The 19,127-nt window shown below is 43.2% G+C and overlaps 3 protein-coding genes across 5 annotated transcripts in view; 2 read left to right on the top strand and 1 right to left on the bottom strand.

The window, feature by feature from the left end:
* Window positions 1-599: 599 nt before the first annotated feature.
* LOC132256813 (circadian locomoter output cycles protein kaput) lies at window positions 600-4,615 on the top strand. Of its 2 annotated transcripts, none has more exons than XM_059753374.1 (8): window positions 600-977; window positions 1,701-2,155; window positions 2,214-2,334; window positions 2,411-2,512; window positions 2,693-3,004; window positions 3,096-3,526; window positions 3,594-3,806; window positions 3,864-4,615. In XM_059753374.1, exons 2-8 carry the CDS (start codon window positions 1,787-1,789, stop codon window positions 4,356-4,358), a joined length of 2,043 nt encoding a protein of 680 aa, XP_059609357.1. In that variant the 5' UTR covers window positions 600-977; window positions 1,701-1,786; the 3' UTR covers window positions 4,359-4,615. The 2 variants fall into 2 exon arrangements, with proteins under 2 accessions (XP_059609357.1, XP_059609358.1); XM_059753375.1 differs by lacking the exon at window positions 600-977 and adding an exon at window positions 1,390-1,412.
* Window positions 4,601-6,713, bottom strand: LOC132256814 (protein henna). 2 transcript variants are annotated; one of them, XM_059753376.1, is made up of 5 exons: window positions 6,564-6,713; window positions 5,944-6,319; window positions 5,650-5,886; window positions 5,277-5,593; window positions 4,601-5,219 (listed from the first exon to the last, which is right to left on the bottom strand). In XM_059753376.1, the coding sequence occupies exons 1-5, from the start codon at window positions 6,588-6,590 to the stop codon at window positions 4,827-4,829; spliced, it is 1,350 nt and encodes a 449-aa protein (XP_059609359.1). In that variant the 5' UTR covers window positions 6,591-6,713; the 3' UTR covers window positions 4,601-4,826. The 2 variants fall into 2 exon arrangements, with proteins under 2 accessions (XP_059609359.1, XP_059609361.1); XM_059753378.1 differs by lacking the exon at window positions 6,564-6,713 and having other exon boundaries at window positions 5,944-6,535.
* A 736-nt stretch (window positions 6,714-7,449) lies between these two features.
* LOC132256742 (sushi, von Willebrand factor type A, EGF and pentraxin domain-containing protein 1) overlaps window positions 7,450-19,127 on the top strand; it is a 29,910-nt gene continuing 18,232 nt past the window's right edge. The window contains exon 1 of the mRNA XM_059753266.1: window positions 7,450-7,842. Within this exon, the coding sequence (XP_059609249.1) occupies window positions 7,788-7,842 (55 nt within the window). The 5' untranslated portion in view covers window positions 7,450-7,787. The remainder of the gene's footprint in view (window positions 7,843-19,127) is intronic.

Here is a 19,127-nt window from a genome sequence, read left to right as displayed (position 1 = left end):
CCCTTCACGGGTTCTCGTGGGGAACTTCAAATGTGGGGTGCTTGCTTGAGGATGGAGAAAATACTTGATAAAAAAGTATGAAAGATATGTTCTCAAAATTTAAAAGTTAAAGAAGCCAATTAAAATGTGAATAAATTGAGGCAAAATGCATTTCTTTTCACGACAAAAAATAACTAAAAACTCAGTTTATTTACTTTCCTGTGGAATTGCTTTTCTCCAACATGGCAAAAGTGAAATAAAGCTCAGGAAAAGTGTACAAAAACAATCTGATAAAGGGTGTGAAGCATATGCTTCATACAGTTTCACTCTAATCTCTTTATCTCTGCCTCAGTTTTCCCAACTTTCGCTGAAGTGTCTAATTCTCAAACCATTGAAATTGTCACCAAAATGACCTCAATTTAATTTGAAGACTCTCAAACTTCCTCTTCGTTGACCAAAAAGCACCTCATCGGGCAATTAGACTTGGAAATTCCTCTGCAACTGCAAACAGAGCGAATAAATTTGCCTCCAATGCAACTCAAATTGGCTCTTGTATTTGTGTGTGTGTGTGTGTGTGTGCGAATGAGTGAAGGAGAAGTTGCAATGAGTGACGTTGGTGTGCGCATGATCAGAACCGGAGAGTTGGCTGGAAAATTGCGAATTTTCTCTGGGAACAGAAAATATCTCGGCAGTCTCTCCCGCATATTGCAAATAATCGCACTCGCAATCGATTGTCTGGTGTGTCGAGGGCACTTTTCCCACAGAGATTTCACCACAAGTTGCGCCAAATTCTCAGTCTTTTCGGGACATAAAGTGCGCTAAAATGTACTCCAAGTGCCACTATTGAAGGCATAAAGTGAGTGATAGTGCGGGAAGTGTAGTTTGTGTGACGTTGCAAATTAGATGTGAATGAGGAAATAGAGAGGCTTTGGGTGTCAAGGCAAAAGCTTAAAATATCCAGAGAAGTTTTCATGGAAAAGTCATGGAAAAATCCACAGGTTTGCCGCTACTTCCCCTCATCCTGAGCTTTCACTTCCCACTCCTCCGGGCCGCCCTTTCAGCGTCATCATCATAACAATATATTGTGCAATCGTGGAATTATTAAGCAGCAATTATTGATTGATGCGATCTGGGCTGTGTGTTGGTTTTATCTCGGCGCTTGAATGTGAGAACAAATAGACGACACACTGAAGAGTCATTCTCGCGTTACAAACTCCCCTTGCCCCGCGACTGCAGATTCTGTTGGATGCGTGTGTGTCAGTTGGCAGAGCTTTTTAGATGCACTTTTGCGATTTGTGGGTATTTGTGGAGGAATAAATATCACAAAATGAGTTATTGAAGACTCTCTCTCGCTCGTGCTTTGGAGACAAAGCCCAGTCATCAAAACAAGTGTATCTATAGTGAAAGCCTCCACCCACTCCCTCTCTGTGAAGGTATTTTTATCTCACTGCAGCGCAGAGGGTGGAAGATGTTCACCCACAGACAATCAGTGATTTCAATTCAAACAGTAATTGCCTCCGTTTTCTGCAAACACAAAAAGCACCCCTCCGAAACACCCCGTCGCTCTCGAATGTTTCACCTGCCACGCGCAGTCACCCTGCTTCCGCCCACATTCACCTGTAGAGAGTTCCCGGCTTTCGCGCCTCATCCCCAGATGGCTTTCGCTCACAAGGGTTTCCTGCACTTCTCTTGTATAGCGCGCGTAAACTTTTCCATTCTAGCATGTTGAGTGCCGTTGAGCGGCTTCATTGTGCCTAAGGAGGGTTTATCAGCTTCAATCATTCCGGCGAAGGACTTTGACGACACCATGGATGACGACACAGAGGACAAGGATGACTCCAAGAGGAAATCGAGGAATTTGAGTGAGAAAAAGCGACGCGATCAGTTCAATTTGCTGGTCAATGAACTGAGTTCAATGGTGTCGGCGAACAACAGGAAGATGGACAAGTCCACGGTGCTCAAGTCCACCATCGCCTTCCTAAAGAATCACAACGAGATTGCCCTGAGATCCCGCACACATGAGATTCAGGAGGATTGGAAGCCGTCATTTCTCTCAAACGAAGAGTTCACACACCTGATACTTGAGGCGTTGGATGGTTTCATCATGGTCTTCTCCTCCACCGGGAGAATTTTCTATGCTTCCGAAAGTATTACCTCACTTCTTGGACACTTGCCGGTGAGTAGAAAGTCTCTGACAGAGAAGCTCCCATTGCTAACACTTGTCATACTTTCAGAGCGATCTTCTTAACATGACGATCTACGACTTGGCCTATGAAGAAGATCACTCAGAACTCTACAATGTCCTTCTGAATCCAGCGGCAATCACGGATCCTCTGCAGAACAACCTAACAAGAGGTGGGGAATAAAATCACCTTTGCAACTGTGTTTATTTCTAAGCTCTCTCTCTCTCTCTCTCTCGTTTCCTCTGCAGAGAATCAAATCCTCTTCTCGTGCCATTTAAAGAGAGGCGCAGGCGGAAATGATTTCCGCGATGGGATGACCTACGAACTAGTGCAATTTGTTGGATACTTCAGTAAGTATGAATTGTGGATATTGGCTTTTATTTTAGAATCAGTTCAAAGCAATTATTACATAAGCGCGCATGAATCGGTTGAAATGCAAGCACTTTACGTAATTCACCCACAATCTCACCAGTATATTTTCCCAAACACACAGAGAAAGGCGAGAGAGGCTTATAATTGTGTACTTCTAGGAACTGATGTGGACATTGAGAATATGCTCCCAAACACGCGGAACTGTATTTATCCATCCGATGCGGACACAAGGCTGATCTTTGTGGGCACAGGTCGACTTCAGACGCCACAGCTCATCCGAGAAATGTCGATAGTCGACTCCACAAAAAGTGAATTCACATCCCGCCACAGTCTCGAGTGGAAGTTCCTCTTCCTGGACCACAGAGCGCCACCGATCATTGGGTATCTGCCCTTCGAGGTCCTGGGCACTTCCGGCTATGATTACTATCACTTTGACGACCTCGAGAAAGTCATTACTTGCCACGAAGCTCGTGAGTCACTCGTCCTATTTATAAAGATGTTACATAAGAGTGATTATGGCTGTGGATGATGTAAGATTTGCGGTATTTTCTCCCAATGCAGTGATGCAGAAAGGCGAAGGAACATCCTGCTACTATCGCTTCCTCACGAAAGGCCAGCAGTGGATTTGGCTACAGACGCGATTCTACATTACTTACCATCAGTGGAATTCGAAGCCTGAATTTGTGGTTTGCACGCACCGGGTTGTGAGCTATGCCGACGTGATGAAGCAGTCCAGGAACGGTGGGATGACTGACACCGTGGAGAAGGAACTGGACGAAACGGATGCAGCGACTGATAGGCAAATGCCAACAACGGCAAACTCCCCGTGGAGCTCCAAGAGTTCTCGAATGTCTCGATTTGCTGTGACGCCGGGATCGCCGAGTGTGAAGAGCAGACAGAGATATCACACTTACCATGGAACAGGCTCTGACTCATCCGTCTCAGCCGAATCTCACACGAGCAGGCAGTCCCTGATCACTCAGTACAGTTCTGTAAGATCACCAGCATTCAGAGAGATGTTGTGATAGTTCAATTGTGTCTCTGTTGTCCACTTTATAGCGCTCCAGGATGAGACAGAAAGTGAATCATCAAAACCCACCGCAACAGATGCATCAAGTTCCGGCAGCAACGAGTCAGAGACAATGTCAAGCGCCTCAAATTATGGGACCCACTTTTCTAGAGCCTCCTCAGTATCTCACGGCGATTCCTGTTCAGCCTGTCTTGGCACCGGCGCCTTTTACAGCTGCAGCGACAGTTATTTCACCACTGCAGGTAAACTTTACCGTTTTGCTTCACACCTAAGATACTCTACAATCACTTAATTTCCAGCCCACTGAACTCATTCACAGTGGTGTCGTAATGACTCCGGCACAGAGTCAGATCCAGGATCAATTGCAGAGGAAACACGAGGAGTTGCAGCATCTCATAGTGCAGCAGCAAGAGGAGCTGCGGAGGGTTTCTGAGCAGCTTCTGATGGCTCGATACGGTCTTTTGCCGGTGAACGTGTCTCTCCCGCCCACCAGTCAGGCCACCACCACAACTCGCCAATCCATCAACAGCACAGTAACTCATTTGTCACAGAATCCCCTCATGATAGAGGGAGATCCGGAAGGATCTGGAATGGGAGTTCAGACGTCAGGCGAGATGGTTTCCTACATGCAACTAAATCCAGTTCCCACATCCAATTTGCAACATCAGAACCCGAATCAAAGAGCGGCCGAGATGGATGTTCTGCCCTATCAATTGGGACATCAAGATCAGGGCCAGATGATGTTCGATCCTACAAACCTACGATCTCCGTCATCTGAGCCGCACAGTCAGTGAGGAGAGGATGCAGAAAAAAGATGGAAAAATTGAATTGCTGTGACATGGCAGAGGAAAATACGCCAAAAGGTTATCGCATTGGAGTGCGGCAAGTGTGCGACAAACACTCTAAATTAATAGATTCTGTGTATCTCTTCCCAAATACTACACTCCACATCATATTTACAGTGACGCGCGATGTTTTCTACAATACATACAACTCTCTTTTGACGAACAGGGTATACAACGCTGTGAGAAATACATTTTAAGTGTGACAATATGTCTTTTATTTCCCGCGAAATCTCATTGGGGTTGGGGACAAATCAATTAAAAGGTCACATGAGACTTTAAACCGCGATATTGCGCATCATTTGATATTTTAAAAAAATACGCACCATTTCTGGAGCACACAAAAGCAGTGAGTTTTGGACTCTAGCAACACATAAGACAGCTATAAAACGCATATGAAATAATGTTCACATCCCAGACTTATGCCTGTAACTTCCTAAAAGCATTCTGCAAGACGCTAAACTCCAGGTTGATATTGTTCATCAGGTTGGTGATCTGAGGCTTAGAGTCCAGAATATCCACACTCTGAGTATATGCGTTGTAGCGCACGCCGAAGGGCCTGGGAATGGTGTTAGCGTACTTAATCATTTTCTCTTTGGCATCCTCGAAGCTGTCGGCGACGTAGTACACAGGCTGATATTCTGTGATTGGGTACTTCTGCAGGCCAGTCTTCTCTGGATCAAATTCACGCACCTCAGGCTTGTCACTGAGACAGTACTGAAGTTCACCGAAGGACGAGAGCAATCCAGCCCCAAAGGCCTTAAGTTCGCCACCTTGTCGACACAAGCCAAACTCAACGGTGAACCAGAAGCACTGCAAGAATTGAGAGTGTGATTTTAGGTCTAGAGGGATTGTCCGACTTTAGCGCACCGTGGCGAGTTTCTCAATGTAGTCATCAGGAGCTCCAAGAGATGCGAGCCCGATCTCTTGGGAGAACTGAGCAAACTCCGGGTCGGAGAAGAGCGGCGCGTGGCCGAGAAGCTCGTGGCAGACATCAGGCTCAGGGGTGTACAGAGGCTTGCTGGGATGTCTGATGTACTGTGTCGAATGGAAAACACGGAAAGCCAATCCGGCCAAGAAGTCTCGCGAAGAGAGTAGTCCAGCGACAGGACGGAGTGTGAATCCGGTGCAATCCTTCAGGAAATTGGACACATCCTCAAGCTGAGGGATATTATCTTCGCGATAACCTGGAAAAAGACACAATCTTGGGTCTCTGGGCATTTGTCTAAGGACAAAAACTCACCACAATTGTCGATCAAGAGTGGGAAGATGTGATTGAATTGCTTGCAAGCGTGCGTTGGATAGAGTGTCGTGAGATTGTTGAAGATAACTCGCCACGTCTCGGTCTCTTCCTTAGTGTAATCAACCCTTGGCAAAGGTTGTCCATGTCGATAATTGTACGCCAGGTCGGCGAAATACTTGCGCCGATCGCGATAGACGGGATCAGTGAATCCGGGATGATCAGAATCAAGTTCGGACCCTGAAAATCAACGGTGAAACTAACGAATTGGGCACATTTAGACCTTCTCTAGCTCACCGTAGGAGAGAATCTGGTTGGCAAATCGATCGAGATCTCTGATGCGCCGCGGGAACCACGGCACAGCGGCCGTGTTATCCTTGTAGTCACGTGAAATGATGCTGAGATACGAGCACTGTCCACGCAACTGCTCAATAGCAGTGCCGAGGGATCCCGATCGGCTGTCGCACTCCACAAAGAACTCATATCCTGGGCCACGCGTTGATGAGCGAGACTCGATGTGCACAAGATTCACATCATTGTCATTGAAGATCTTGAGTGTCTTGGCCAGAATACCCGCTCCGTCGATGCTGGGCGAGAAGATGAGGCAGGTGTTCTTGGCCTCGCGAGACTCATTTTCCTCAATCACGTATGAGCCACCCTCCTTTCGCTGGGGCTGCAGACAAAGAGAGAAGAGAGAGAGAGAGAAAAGTCCATGAGAAATACAACTCGGAAGTTTCATCAGAATCCAGTTTCATCCCAACAACTCGAGGGCTCGTGGATTGGAGGCCAAGTCGGGTCAATTATGCACTTTATTGAATGGTGATTGATGTTTTCAAAGTCCAAGTGTATAAGAAAAGCACACAAAGAAGCCTATTTGTTGGCCCTCAACTCATCATACAAATCCAAAAATCACTCACAGTATCCACGGAATTCTGACGATACATTTTACTCAATTTACTCAAAGTCACTCTACAAATCTCTCCTTTTCGGGGCAACACTTCGTGATCACACTGACGGACTTTGCAATGCAGTTTGAGAGCAAGTTGTCGACTGAAGCTGTTCTGGGTTGGAAAGCAAGTTTTTAACATCAAACACTCCTCCCAAATCACGTTACTTGTCGCAATTGACGCTCACATCGACGTTGGAATTGATAGCGAAGCAATTATCACTGGGCAGAGTGTGTCTTTTTTGCTGTCATACTTAAACTGTTAATTCCATTCAAGTGATGCTGCTTTGCACCCTTTTTTGCGCCCAACTATGCGCCTCATTTCTATGGCAGGAAGGCCACTTTTTGGGGGTCATTTTCCCACGAATCTCTCTCGTGAAAAGCCTTTTTAAGGGACTTGAGCTTATCTTCAAAAAGTGGGCTTGCTCCGACACCAATTGACCTTGCCTCTGCTGGGGTGAAAGGCTTTTTTTTACTGATGGTCACAATAGCGAAAACACTCTCTGGAGAATCAAAACATATTTTTGAGATTTGCAAAATCATCTCAAGGAAGATAACTTGCGTAGTACTTATTTTTCTGTGCGAAAACTCATTCTGGATTTAATAGATTGTAAAATGTGATTCTAAGAAAATGTTTACCTTTGATTTTCCGGATATTCTCAACTTGTTTTTGTTCCCCACTTTCTTTCTGTTGCCTTTGAAATGGGCATGCAGCATAAGCTTCATGGATTGGATTTTCCTCTAAGATGTCTCTGTTTTGGTCTGATGGGTGGGAGTTTTGGGAAAATCGATGAGTTTTCCCCTGTGTGAATTGATGTTGTGGAAAATCAAACTCTTCACAGTTTTCCACTGACTTTCTCGCCGTGAAGACGTACTTCCGCCACTGTTTGAGTGCTTCTGGCGCGCGAAGGAGTCAATCTCGCGCTTTTCCGACCCGGAAATCCGTGCCGTTGACGGTGTGGCAGCTGTGAGATGGGAAAATTGAAAAGTGCGGTTTCCTTTTGAGAACCCTTTTAAAACCCCACCGCCAGGGCTCCGCAGACGAGCCGGAGAGGCTGATAGACAGCCAGAGCAACAAGTTTGCCGAGAGGCCGTACAACCGAGAGGAAAATAAGAAAATTACTCTAATTGCCTCTCGAGGGAAATTCCGTGCGTGATTTGCGCCGCACCCTGTGGCTGCCCTCGCGAAGCCAATATGAATGGGATTACGCTGATTGTTGCCATCAATTTGCTCCTCCTCCCGCCTTCCGGTGAGTAAATTTTTCAATTGTTTCCCCAATGAGAGGGATTAGTGATGAAAAATGTGACATGTACACCGTCCGCACCGTATTTCGAGACAAAACCATTGCTTCCAATTAAAAGTTTACACCATCCAGGGACGAAATATGCAACAAGAAATTATCATTTTTCATACTTTCGCCACCCATACATAAAGTTTGGGGCATAAACTTTCACGATTATGCTGTTCTGGTGGACGAGACATGATAAAAAAAAACGAAAGAAACTGAATTAATTTGGAAAGTGCATCGATGAATTTCAATGAGTGAACAGACTACATTATATGCACAAAACTGATTTTGACTGACAAGTTAGCAGAAAGTTTTCTGAAAATTTACATGAAAGCTTTCGGTGGAAAAACACACATCATCCGGCAAACTTTCTGTGGTTTGCTGTACAAAAACCACAGGAAATGCATCAATGATGAGGTGTAGTGACAAAGTCAGAAGGCCACCCGATAAAACCTGGCTTGAGCCAGTTCATGGGACTGGCGTGGAATTGAATTCAAATAGAACGTTGTTATTCTCAGTGTGTGCTTTGCAAAATCTTTATTCTAACATAATTCCTTGTTTCCAAAGAAGCTCCTCAGCTTTGTCACTAAAGCGGATTATCGACACAATAATTCCCAACAAACTCTAATCCGATAAAATCGATTTAATGGACACAGAATTTCCATGCAGCTTCAACGGTTTTCCATCAATTGAAAGTGATCTGTATAAGAAAACATTTTGAATTTGCCCAGCAATTTTCTCTACATTGAACATTGATTAGTTAAACCCCTCACTGGAAAATAATAACAAGAAAATATAATGTGCTTTAAGCAGATAATTCTACAATAATACTTCTAACTGTCTGGCAAACGTCCAGGAATTTTCATCTCAACTCACAAGTCTTAATGAGATTGAATATGACGCGCACAATGATATGACGAAATTTGAATAATTTTGCATACTTTGGGAAAATGCGGACGGAGAAAAAATTGTAATTAATCCCCGGGAATAATTTTTCCTTCGCACTTCAGGCTTTGGGGGATGGCGAAAGTGGGTGTGCTGGAAATTAGCTTAATCTGGGCTCCACGAAATTCGCCCCCAGAGACTAATTCAACCTCCGAGAGATAGTTTCACTGTCAATCCCCAGCTTGTGGTCGTTAATGGGTGAGACGACGTTGGCTTCCGAGGCTCTCAAGACACCTGCGATTCCGAGGGCGGGGAAGTTAATGTGATTTATGATTATTTCCCCCTGAGAGGGTCATACAAAGTGTGGATGAGTCAGCGATGGAGGCTCGAAGAATCAACATTTCGCCCAAAACTGTTTGAATATCTTTGTTATATGGCCTCGTTTTGCTCTGTCTTTTATTTCTGCCCTTTTTCCTTCACCCACAACAACATCAGACGGTGGCGAAGGGAAGTGTCTCGGCTGACTGCTTCACGAGAATAAAAAGATGCGCGCGTGAGAAAGGGAAATGATGGTCTGTGTATGGAAAGAAAAGTTTCTCGATTTTATATATAGTGGTTTTGGTCTACCGACAAAGGCGATAGAGAGGAAAAATATTCAGCATTTTTCCTCTCCACTTGACTTTTCTACGCTTTTTCTCCATAACATGTGCCCTCCTGCTGGTCCCGAAGAAACCACAGAATCCTGATAAACGATTTTGTCCCTTTTAGCAAGTTTTTGTGTGAAAGCCTTCACCCCATAAACGAATAATCCGGAGAACCTTGCTGACCCCGCATTTACATACGCATCCACCAGTGGAATCCTCTCTGGCATTCCATCTTCCCATCTCTCTCCGCTGGCGTATTTCACCTTGTTTTTGCCGAATGACTCTCACCCCCAATCATAAACAAGGACCCAGGGACTGAGACGTCCCCTGACGACCAAATCCCCATGATTTTGCGGCCGAAGAAGTGCGGGCTTTCAACGTAACGAACCGGAAGTATCGCATTGTGGGCCACACGAGTAATTTACCATGATGGATGGACTGGAGTTTTGGCAATATCTCCCCATTATATTCCTCACCCATTGCACACTATTACTATTTCTTGTAATTCGGTGTTTGGCCAGGGAGATTGAGGACTTTTTCACGTAGGCAACTTTTTACGGCTGAGCTTTGGCACATCGGGAGAGTGCGAGAGAGATCTATTGAGGCCGAAATTAAGATTATCTTCCGGAGATAAGGAGTGCTTTATGTCTATTTTTACAGCCCTAAGTGAGCTTTCGCTTTCTCTGCACGCCGATTTCATCGGCTAATGGATCGTTTTAAAGGAAGTAAAATTGTTTGAATACAGATAGACTTTTTATTTTTAATTCTCTGCTTAGATTTGCCGGTTTTCAAAACTTTCACGCGCCTCGTGTGAAACATTCAATTCCTAAAATGGATACAAAGAATGGATATGAATGGACAGAAAAAAGCATTCAACTTATGGTCATAATTTGTAGAGAATTCACCGACATGGAGTAGAGCTTTCCGGGAGTTGGACAAAAACGCATTACACGGAAATATTCTCTCATTGAGTGCTATAAATGTTTTGGCACTCTTCCTGGAAATTTATGGTATTTCTGAAAGCTCGCTAAGCGGACAAAGGTATGGAGTGTCGGTGAGGCAAAACCACAAGGTGGAACTTTTGCCCATTCACAATTTTGCCTTCATCCCAAAACTCACTCTCGGTGCTCATATGAAAAGCCAAAATTTCTGATACACGTTCTGCAACTCGAGAACTGCATAAAGTTGTCGAGAGAGAAATATTTTAATGTAATGTAACGTGATACAAAGGCTGGAATGTAAGTTAATTGAGATTGTGAAGTCTCTCGAATTCTTGGGTGATTTTTCACCACTCGCTCACAGCAAAACACCCCCTAATTGACTCCTAACGTGCGGATTTTGCTGAGGAAATAAAATCCCAAAGCATTGGGTGAACAGAGTCTGGCAAATCGCGTAAATAAATCACACGGGGCGAAATCTAGCGCAGAATAAGCTTTTATGTGCAATTTGTGCCATAACTTGCGTCATTTGATTATCATATTTTAAACTTGGGTGATTTATTTCGCCATTCCGCCGGAGGAAAGGTGTAATTGATCCCGATGAATTTATTGATTGCAATTTTGCCAGCTTATGCGGAGCTTTCGCGATTGCCTGAAACACTCTATTATGGAGAGTTAAAATCTATTTGTGCATTAACGCTTTTTTTGTGAAAGATTTTCAGTTTCAAAAGCATCAGCTATTCATGAATTGATTAAAATCAATTAATCCACTTTGACATCGCAATTGGGAGTTAAATTAATAATAGTGAAAATATGTCAATTTATTTAAAAGGTACTTATTTTATATAGATGACTTCAAATTGAATATTGAAATATTTTCAATTATAAAATCCGCATCTAAAATTCATTGATGATTTTTAGGTGAAAATCCTGCAGCCAATCCTGAATGCGATCAAAAATGTGTGGATGAGAGCTGAAAAGTTGAACTTATCACTGTTCCTTTTCCTTCTGTAAACGAAATTCCGTCTTCAAAGAGAGTGAGTGTCTGTGCCAAATTGCATTGAAGTGTTAACTCTCAATTTCTTCAATTTTGAGCTTCTCCGGCTGTAAAGGCATCCCTTTCTCGACTGTCCGAAGGCACCTCAGGCCGGCAAATCGATTTATTCGACCAAATATCCGGGCCAATATGGAAGATTTTGCTCTTCCCCATCGCAAATTGGCCGTTTTTCTCTCATTCCTGCAATAAGCCTGGAAATTGTTTCGATAGCAACTCAATTGGAATTTGAAAGTGGCCTCTGGCTCGCATTTATGCAGCCGGGGAAGAAAAAAGGGGTGGAAAAGTGGGGCTTGGCGGCCTGCCGAGAGCGGAAAATGCTAAATTGTGAAATTTGTGTGTAATATTTGCAATTCTTCTCGCACAATTTCCCTGCTCCAGCAAGAGAGGGTGGTGGCGGAGCGCACCCTTCCCGGAAAAAAAGGGGTGGAGTGGCACTTCTCCATCATGTCGGCGCGCTTTAGAGAACACCATCATCGCTGGGTGAATGCGAAACAAATGAGACAATGAGGAGAGCTCGGAGGAAAATAGTTTATCAAATTGTCCTCCCATTATCATTGTGCCATCATCCCACTTTCTTCCCTCAACTACATGGCATTTTTGATGTGTCTTCACAAAACGAGGAAACTTGCAATCATCTTGTTGTTTCATGAGCTTTTCATTATTATTCGGGCGCTTCCTGTTTCTCATAAAATGTGTATGTTCTTTCCGTCCCTCCATTCTTTACCCATTTGCTCTCATACTCACACCAGCACAGGCAACAGAAGTATTCCATTATACTGAGCACTTGTCAACTTTATCTCTCGCCCCAGAAATGAAGTAAGAGAGCGGAGAGCGCCTCGAAGGAAGAATGAAATATTGGAATTCAGGATGGAATCATCAATCAACTCGTGAATTGTATGAAAACTTAAAGTTTCTCTTGCTTGGTGATTTTTCTTATCGTGTAAATTTCACCCTCGAAAGCTCACCACGTTCGGTGGGACTCAGAATTCGGAGGGGCCTCATAAAAAAAAACAGAAAACACGTGACAGAATTCTCGCGCGCGCAGAATAATTTACAAAACAGGCAACTTTATTAGTTTTTCATCACTTCAACTGGGCCCACACCTCTTCGGCATTCCACTCAAGACTGAACTCCTTCCGTAGATGGGAAATTAATGTAGTTACACGCAGAGAAAGCTCTACGCCGAGAGAGAGAGCCGAATTTTCCAAGTGTTGAGAAGATGAAAAATAAAAAAGAAAAAAATCAATCCAAGCGAAAAAGGACAACTTTTGCAATCTTTCTCGACACTGAATAATTGAGAATCGTTCTGTGATGAATTTTTCATGACGATTGCAATTTTTTTTCTCTCTCTCTTTCGAATGGCAAGAAAATTTTCCGCCATTGTATAGAAAAGTAATGAAAAAGTATAAGCTCTTTTTCTTTTCTCGTCATGGAAAACCTTCTGCGAATTTTTGTCTGCGAATATCATTGAGCTTTGGTCAAAGGGGTGAATTTTTATGCCATTCGATGAGCTTTCTGTACAGGAATGTCAAGGTAATCCTGAGGTGAGATGCGCACGTTTGAGGACAATTGTGTCACCTCCAGAAATTTTAACAAGCAAATTTCTTCAACTCTATTGAAAGCTCTTCAAGCGCAATTGCATGCATTTCCAGCATATAATGTCTCCAGTGGACTGTCATTTGGGGACAAACAGACACTTCACAGCAATCATGGCAGTTGAATTGGAACAGCAATTGGCTCATTTGAAGCTAAATTGCGACAGAGGCGATGCTTTGCATAGAAACAACCTTTCTTCGGCGTGAAAATGACGCATTGATTTTTCCAATACGCCCTCTATTTTACTCTCAACCTAAATTAATCCGGATCGTGAACAAAAAAGGCACCCCGAAATAATTAGATTTCCTGTTTTTCCATCCAATTTGCAAAATAATACCCGCAAAATACGCCATAAATCACCCCCAAAGCTCTCACACACACACACACACACACATCCACACACATCCTCAGCCAGGAAATTTGAGCAAATTTCAACTCAATTTCCCTCTGTTCTCTTACCTTCGTCTTTTCCAATTAATGCACAGTGTTTAATTAAAATTTAATCAGCACGATAATCCCGAGGGTGATTTCTTTCCCCCCGCAACGTCTCACCTAAAGTGTTGCTGGTGGAAACCGATAGAAATTCAAATAAAACTTAGCCAAAATTCCACTCAGGAGATATCGAGGAAAATCGTGCGGATGATATTGGCTGATGCACTTTTCTTTGCGAAATAGAACATGATAGAGAGCTTTCGGTTCTATATTTTGACTATAGTGTTCTTCTGGGGATTATTTGAACATAGTACTTTTCTCTAGAGAATTCTCAAATATACATGGAGAAAATTGACCAAAGCTTGAGTAAAGATACTCTCTTTATTTGTTCTGCTGGGTTGAATAAAATATATTATATGGCATTGCTCAACGACCACAAGAATCATAATTACAACGCATGATTCTCTTTGCGAATTTAGAAATGTGGAAATTAAATTTCCGCTTAAAGGATTGCCAAACCTCTCATGATATTTTTTTCACACACACACAATAAATGAATGAAATTGCACCGCAACTGTTCTCCAACTCACATTGCACACAAGCATTTTAATTAAAATCTCCAAACGATGATGTTTGTGTAATAACTGCGCCCAGCAAGCGCACTAATTCCCAATGTATTTTCATGGAAATTATCCGCCCTCATTGAAGTGTATTTCGATTATTCCCACCGCTGTAATTGATTCAAGAGATGAATGCAGATGTTCTATTTGTCCAATATTATATATAAATTTGGTATGGAGGATGAGGCGACGCCCCACCAATCAACCACCCATCAATTCACCCAAATCCCATCGCTGAAGGGGCAAAACTTTAGTCTCTGGCTATTGAATTTCCCTAGTGAAGTGGTAAATGGACAGCCTCCTGGGGTGAATGAAAAGTGCCGTGAATTCTCAACGAAGCGCCGATAAAATAGAGGCTTCTGAGATGCACGGCGGAGGCACAGGGGGCACGGTGCCCTCATGAAAATGCAGAGACCAACTCTCTGAGTTTATGATGTGGGCGATGGTGAAAAAAAGAGGCTCTCCCGATCGCCTGATGGAGAGCATTTTGGAGTCGCCCAGGATGAATTTATTGTTTCGTGAACGGATGTTTTATCGCCTCAGAAATGTGGGTGGATTGTTTTTCTCTCCAGTATTCCACCCAATCTCATGGCATCGTCCTCTAGTAGAGCTGAGAGTGGTCCAGAGGAGGATAATGCGAGGCAGCGAAGCCATGCGATATTAAATCTAGGGATGCTTTCAGTCTGTTTGGCGCTGCCGAACTCTCTCTCTCTCTCTCTCTCTCTTTTCGGGGTGTTTTTCTCAACAAGACGTGCCCGCATGGGAAAGTCTCTATCTCCCTTGCATGAGATGAGGTCGGAGAAAGCCGAGCCACCCTCCCGCCCCGCTCCACAGTGTCCCTCAACCCATTGATGTGAGCCTTTCACCAACACTTCCCGAAGTGGAAAGAGTTTTGTGGCGGGAATGAATTCACACCGTGAAATATTGTTAACATAAATTTAGTGCAAGTGACTTAACTGGAAGTTTGCTACATTTTTTATCTTGATGCCTTTCCAACCTCATCCCAGGTGAATAATATTTCACCACCCGAGCCTTCATTTCGCCTCAGAGACTTTCGCTGGTAATTTCTATAAATTTCCCCGCCACTAATGCCTCTGTATGCTCCGGAAAGTCACTGTGCAGAATCTCACGAGGGATTATCCGAAGGGGGAGAGAGTCACCCTCTTTCGCCAAATTACCTCACTTTTACACTTTAGATAATGATCAAAATTCCGCCACGTCCTCCAGAGCAACCCTTCCTGTCTCCTCTCGACAGGATATGGAGCTAAACTCACGAGTATTTGCTGGAGGAGTTATGACATATGGAAGGGAAGCTCAGGCAGCGTGAATTTAATTTATAGGTAACAATATAACGCGAATATACAACTAAAGGGGAGGAATAATCGCTGTCTAATGTGTCTTTCTGACATAAGAACAGCAAAATAGAGTCATCAGAAAGGCAAAGACTCGTCCGTGTCCTCAATTGCACAGGGAATTCAGTGAGAATTGCTCGCATGCGATAGAAAATGCACACGGCAAAAAATGATTGGGAGCAAAAGGGTGGGAAAGTTGCACGGAGTGAGTAATTTCCTTCTCAGCACTTGGACACATATTGTTGCGATAAAAAGTGCTCCGAGGGTCATTTAAAATTCATTTTCACTATCAAATTGGGGTGGACGTGGTGGAAAACTCATTAAGCTTTCCTTCACGGTCTCGTGTGAGCTTTTTTGCTGCTCACACTGATTTTTCCTATGAGAAGTGCTTTTGCATAGGAGTTTGTGGTTTGAACAGTGGAATGGGAATTATTGAATTCTGGGAGTATTCAGCACTCCGGGAAAGGTCATCATGGTGCCTTTTCCGAATGGCTTTTGGGCGCATGCAAAGGCGAAGGAGGTCAGAGGGCATTGCAGTGTGAATTTTTATCAGAAAATTGAATTTCTCATCGAGAGATAAATACCAGAAGGTCGACACAACAGGAAATTGTTTGGATATGGAAAGTCAGCCATCCACACTTGGCTATTTTGTAGCATTTTCAAATTTATACTTCAATTTGTACGCGCTCTGCTCTTGCGACAAGTTAATTTTCCCTGGACTCGCTCTGTGGAATTGCCAACACGATAGGGAGCAATAGGGCGAGGAAATATGACCGAAAAACACAGCCAGAGGAATTTAGTGGAGGCGAAAGTTTCGCCAAAAGCTTCGCAGAAGCACTGAAAATTCTCATGGAATTATTTTTCGGGGCTTTTATTGTCCTGTGGAAAAGCTCAGTGGAATCACGCAGCTAAATTAAATTGACTTTGACTCTGGAATACTTAGTGGGTGTGGGAAATGCAAAACCAACATTCCATGGAATGGGATGCTATCTCTCTCACTCTCCTGCTTCTCCTCAATACCCTCCTGCTGCTTTTATCTTGGCGAAAGTGCGGAATTTTAAAAGAGCAGAGGAGAGGACAAAGCAGAAAGAGCTTTACAACCACTGAATGAATTATGAACATTTTCCACACATGAGCAAATATCTCACTGCGAGGTGATGTTCTATCGCAACTGAAATATTTAGTTTGTGAAAAGGATGCTCTCTCTCGCTCAAAGGGGTTCTCCACGCTATGTTTTCCACTCTATTCCTTAATGGGGAATTTTCATCAAAAGATGCATCACAGAGACGTTCTTTCCTGAAGTTGGAAATAATTGAGTGTTTGTGCTTTTAACTTTATAAGAAAAACACTCTTTCAAATGCAACATTTTATGTATAAAATTGATCATTTATTCTCTCTTGGGGTTCTCTAATACCTTTGCTGTGAATCTTGCGCTGTGCATATAAATAAGCATTACGGTATAATCTTCTTACGCCACCTCATCTTATAAAAGTGCCTTTTTGCAGCACTGCATGAAATTATGATTCGTTCAATATGTTGGCAGACATAAATTGCAGAGCTGTCGAAGGGTGGCAGCGTAGCTTTTATGAATGGCTTTTCGCCCATTTGAGACAAAGTATAATATTCATTGTGCGGGATTTTATTGCCTTCGCGTGTGGTTTTCCAGAGTCAAATAAATTAATTTGCCAATTGTTCGCGCCATTTGATCTGCTTCCGTTGCCGTTGTTGGCAAATTATTTATTTCCACATCACCCTGTGTATACATAGTATGGGCAAATTCGATGTACAAACCGCCCAATCGATGATAAATGGCCTCAATGGTGAGAATTTGGAGCAATTTGGCCTCTTGTCTGCGTTAGGAGGAAATCTATAATGGATTTGTGCCAATTTTCCAATTTTTTCCACTGCGCAGCTTGAAAGCTCTCAAAGCTCTCAAATCAATCACAACGACGGTCAGGAGGGTTATTTATTAGCTTGTCCATCCTGCAATTTGATTGTTACTATAAATTTATGGTCGCGCGCTTTGGCTGAGCTTCTCGTTTCCGCGCCGTCAAATAATCAAGGCCCTTCCCGAAAGCCGCCGATGTTTTGTGGCTTGAGCAGGAAAAATCCCAGCTGGATTATCAATCAATCCACAAGCAAAGAATGTTGATAGATATTGATGACTTTCCCACCACCATTTTCATATGTAATGCCAGGAGTTTGAGCAAGAGTTATACAGATTAACTTTTATACCTCGTTGCCGAAATGGAGAGAAAAAGAGTCAAAGGGTTGGAAAATTCAATGAAAGTCCCTCCGAAAAAATCACATAAATTGACTGATCAGAGAAAAGTTTGTCTTTCCTTTTTGACTTTCGGGGCAAACACTGGCTTTCTACATATTTCGTCTGTTTAGAGGGGAAATATGGATAAAAGTTTTCCCGAGGATTGCCAACTGGAATACATGGTAAAATAATCCTCAAAGAGATGATATTTTCTATTTTACGGTTACTACAAAGTGACGTGAGGGTGAAATGAAAATTGCATGTGGATTGAAAAGTCTTTTCCAAATGGTCAGTTTCGTCATTCAAATTGACATTTGAGGGGTGGCCGCAGCAATGCGAAAAGGGCAAAAGTTGGATGTATATTTGTTGGCCTCGAGAACCTTCCAAATGACCTTCTGCCGTCTTTTGTGCGAGATGGGAAAAATGTTAACATATGCGCTGTGAATTGAAGGAGAAGAAATTGAAAGAAATCATATATTGATATATCATTAAAAGTGCTTAGGCGGCATTTCTATGGCAGAAACCCATCCTCATCCCTTTGCTGATGTACAAATACTGGGCGGAAATATACAAATATTCTTTCTCAGTGATTTCCTTGGCAGAGAAATCTGAAGGAAAATGGGTACCCTAATAACTCACGGAAGAATTGAGTTTATCCTCTCGTTTTTTTCCGCCTCCTCCTCATCATTGTTAAATGATTTAGAAAGCTCCTTCTCTCAGTCACTCCTTAGGGATTTTTTTCCTCTCAACATTTAGCGTGTTTATTTTACTATTTTCTCATCCCTCCATGAAAATTATCCATCCGAAAGTTTCCCGAACATTTACTCTGTGCGTCTCTGGGTTGAGATATTAAATTTTGTGAAGTGGATAGAATATTTTTACGCCTCCACGAAGTGAGATCGACTGACCAAAAAGAGATGCTATGTGTGTCAATGGAGAAAGAGAGAGAGGGAGAGAGAGAGAGAGAATCTCTAATTACCTACTGAGGTAAATCCATTAGGCGGTGCAAGATTCTCACCCGGAGAGCTTAAATTGAATTTATAGGGATTTATCAACTTCCATGTAAGAATGTTGCTAGCGAAATTGGATAGAATTTAACGACTCGAGCTCGCCACATTCTCAGGAAATCCTCTCCACATGTCACTTCATCCTTATTTGTGCAGTCAATCTTCCTCACCACGTCAAGGCGACATCTCACGGAACAACCTCTCTCCCGGAGGCACCATTGAGTGAAATATCCAATTAACACGTGAGCTTGTCACTGTGACTCATCGTCACGAAAGATTGAGTGTTGCGATTTTAATTGCGGCTAAAGACATCTTTTGTCTCGCTTCCCATCTAATCCCATTTAAACTTCCCCAGCATTGCATCCGCACATTGGCGTCTCCGCAGCTCCTGCAATCCCACATTCGGTCTCTCATTTAATTACTACACATTCCGGGACTTGAGGGTTGTCCTC

The sequence above is a fragment of the Phlebotomus argentipes genome, unplaced genomic scaffold (genome assembly GCF_947086385.1).
Source record: "Phlebotomus argentipes unplaced genomic scaffold, Phlebotomus argentipes genome assembly contig_17, whole genome shotgun sequence".
NCBI lineage: Eukaryota > Metazoa > Arthropoda > Insecta > Diptera > Psychodidae > Phlebotomus > Phlebotomus argentipes.
The sequence above is the reverse complement of the archived record's forward strand: the minus strand, read 5'-3'. Positions and strand labels throughout refer to the sequence as shown.

Coding starts and splice junctions, on each gene's coding strand:
- LOC132256813 (XM_059753374.1), top strand. CDS start 1,787: ATGGATGACGACACAGAGGACAAGGATGACTCCAAGAGGAAATCGAGG. Junction 3,005..3,095: donor CATTACTTGCCACGAAGCTC/GTGAGTCACTCG, acceptor CTCCCAATGCAG/TGATGCAGAAAGGCGAAGGA. Junction 3,807..3,863: donor CAGTTATTTCACCACTGCAG/GTAAACTTTACC, acceptor CTTAATTTCCAG/CCCACTGAACTCATTCACAG.
- LOC132256814 (XM_059753378.1), bottom strand. CDS start 6,385: ATGAAACTTCCGAGTTGTATTTCTCATGGACTTTTCTCTCTCTCTCTC. Junction 5,887..5,943: donor CAACCAGATTCTCTCCTACG/GTGAGCTAGAGA, acceptor GTTGATTTTCAG/GGTCCGAACTTGATTCTGAT. Junction 5,220..5,276: donor ACATTGAGAAACTCGCCACG/GTGCGCTAAAGT, acceptor CAATTCTTGCAG/TGCTTCTGGTTCACCGTTGA.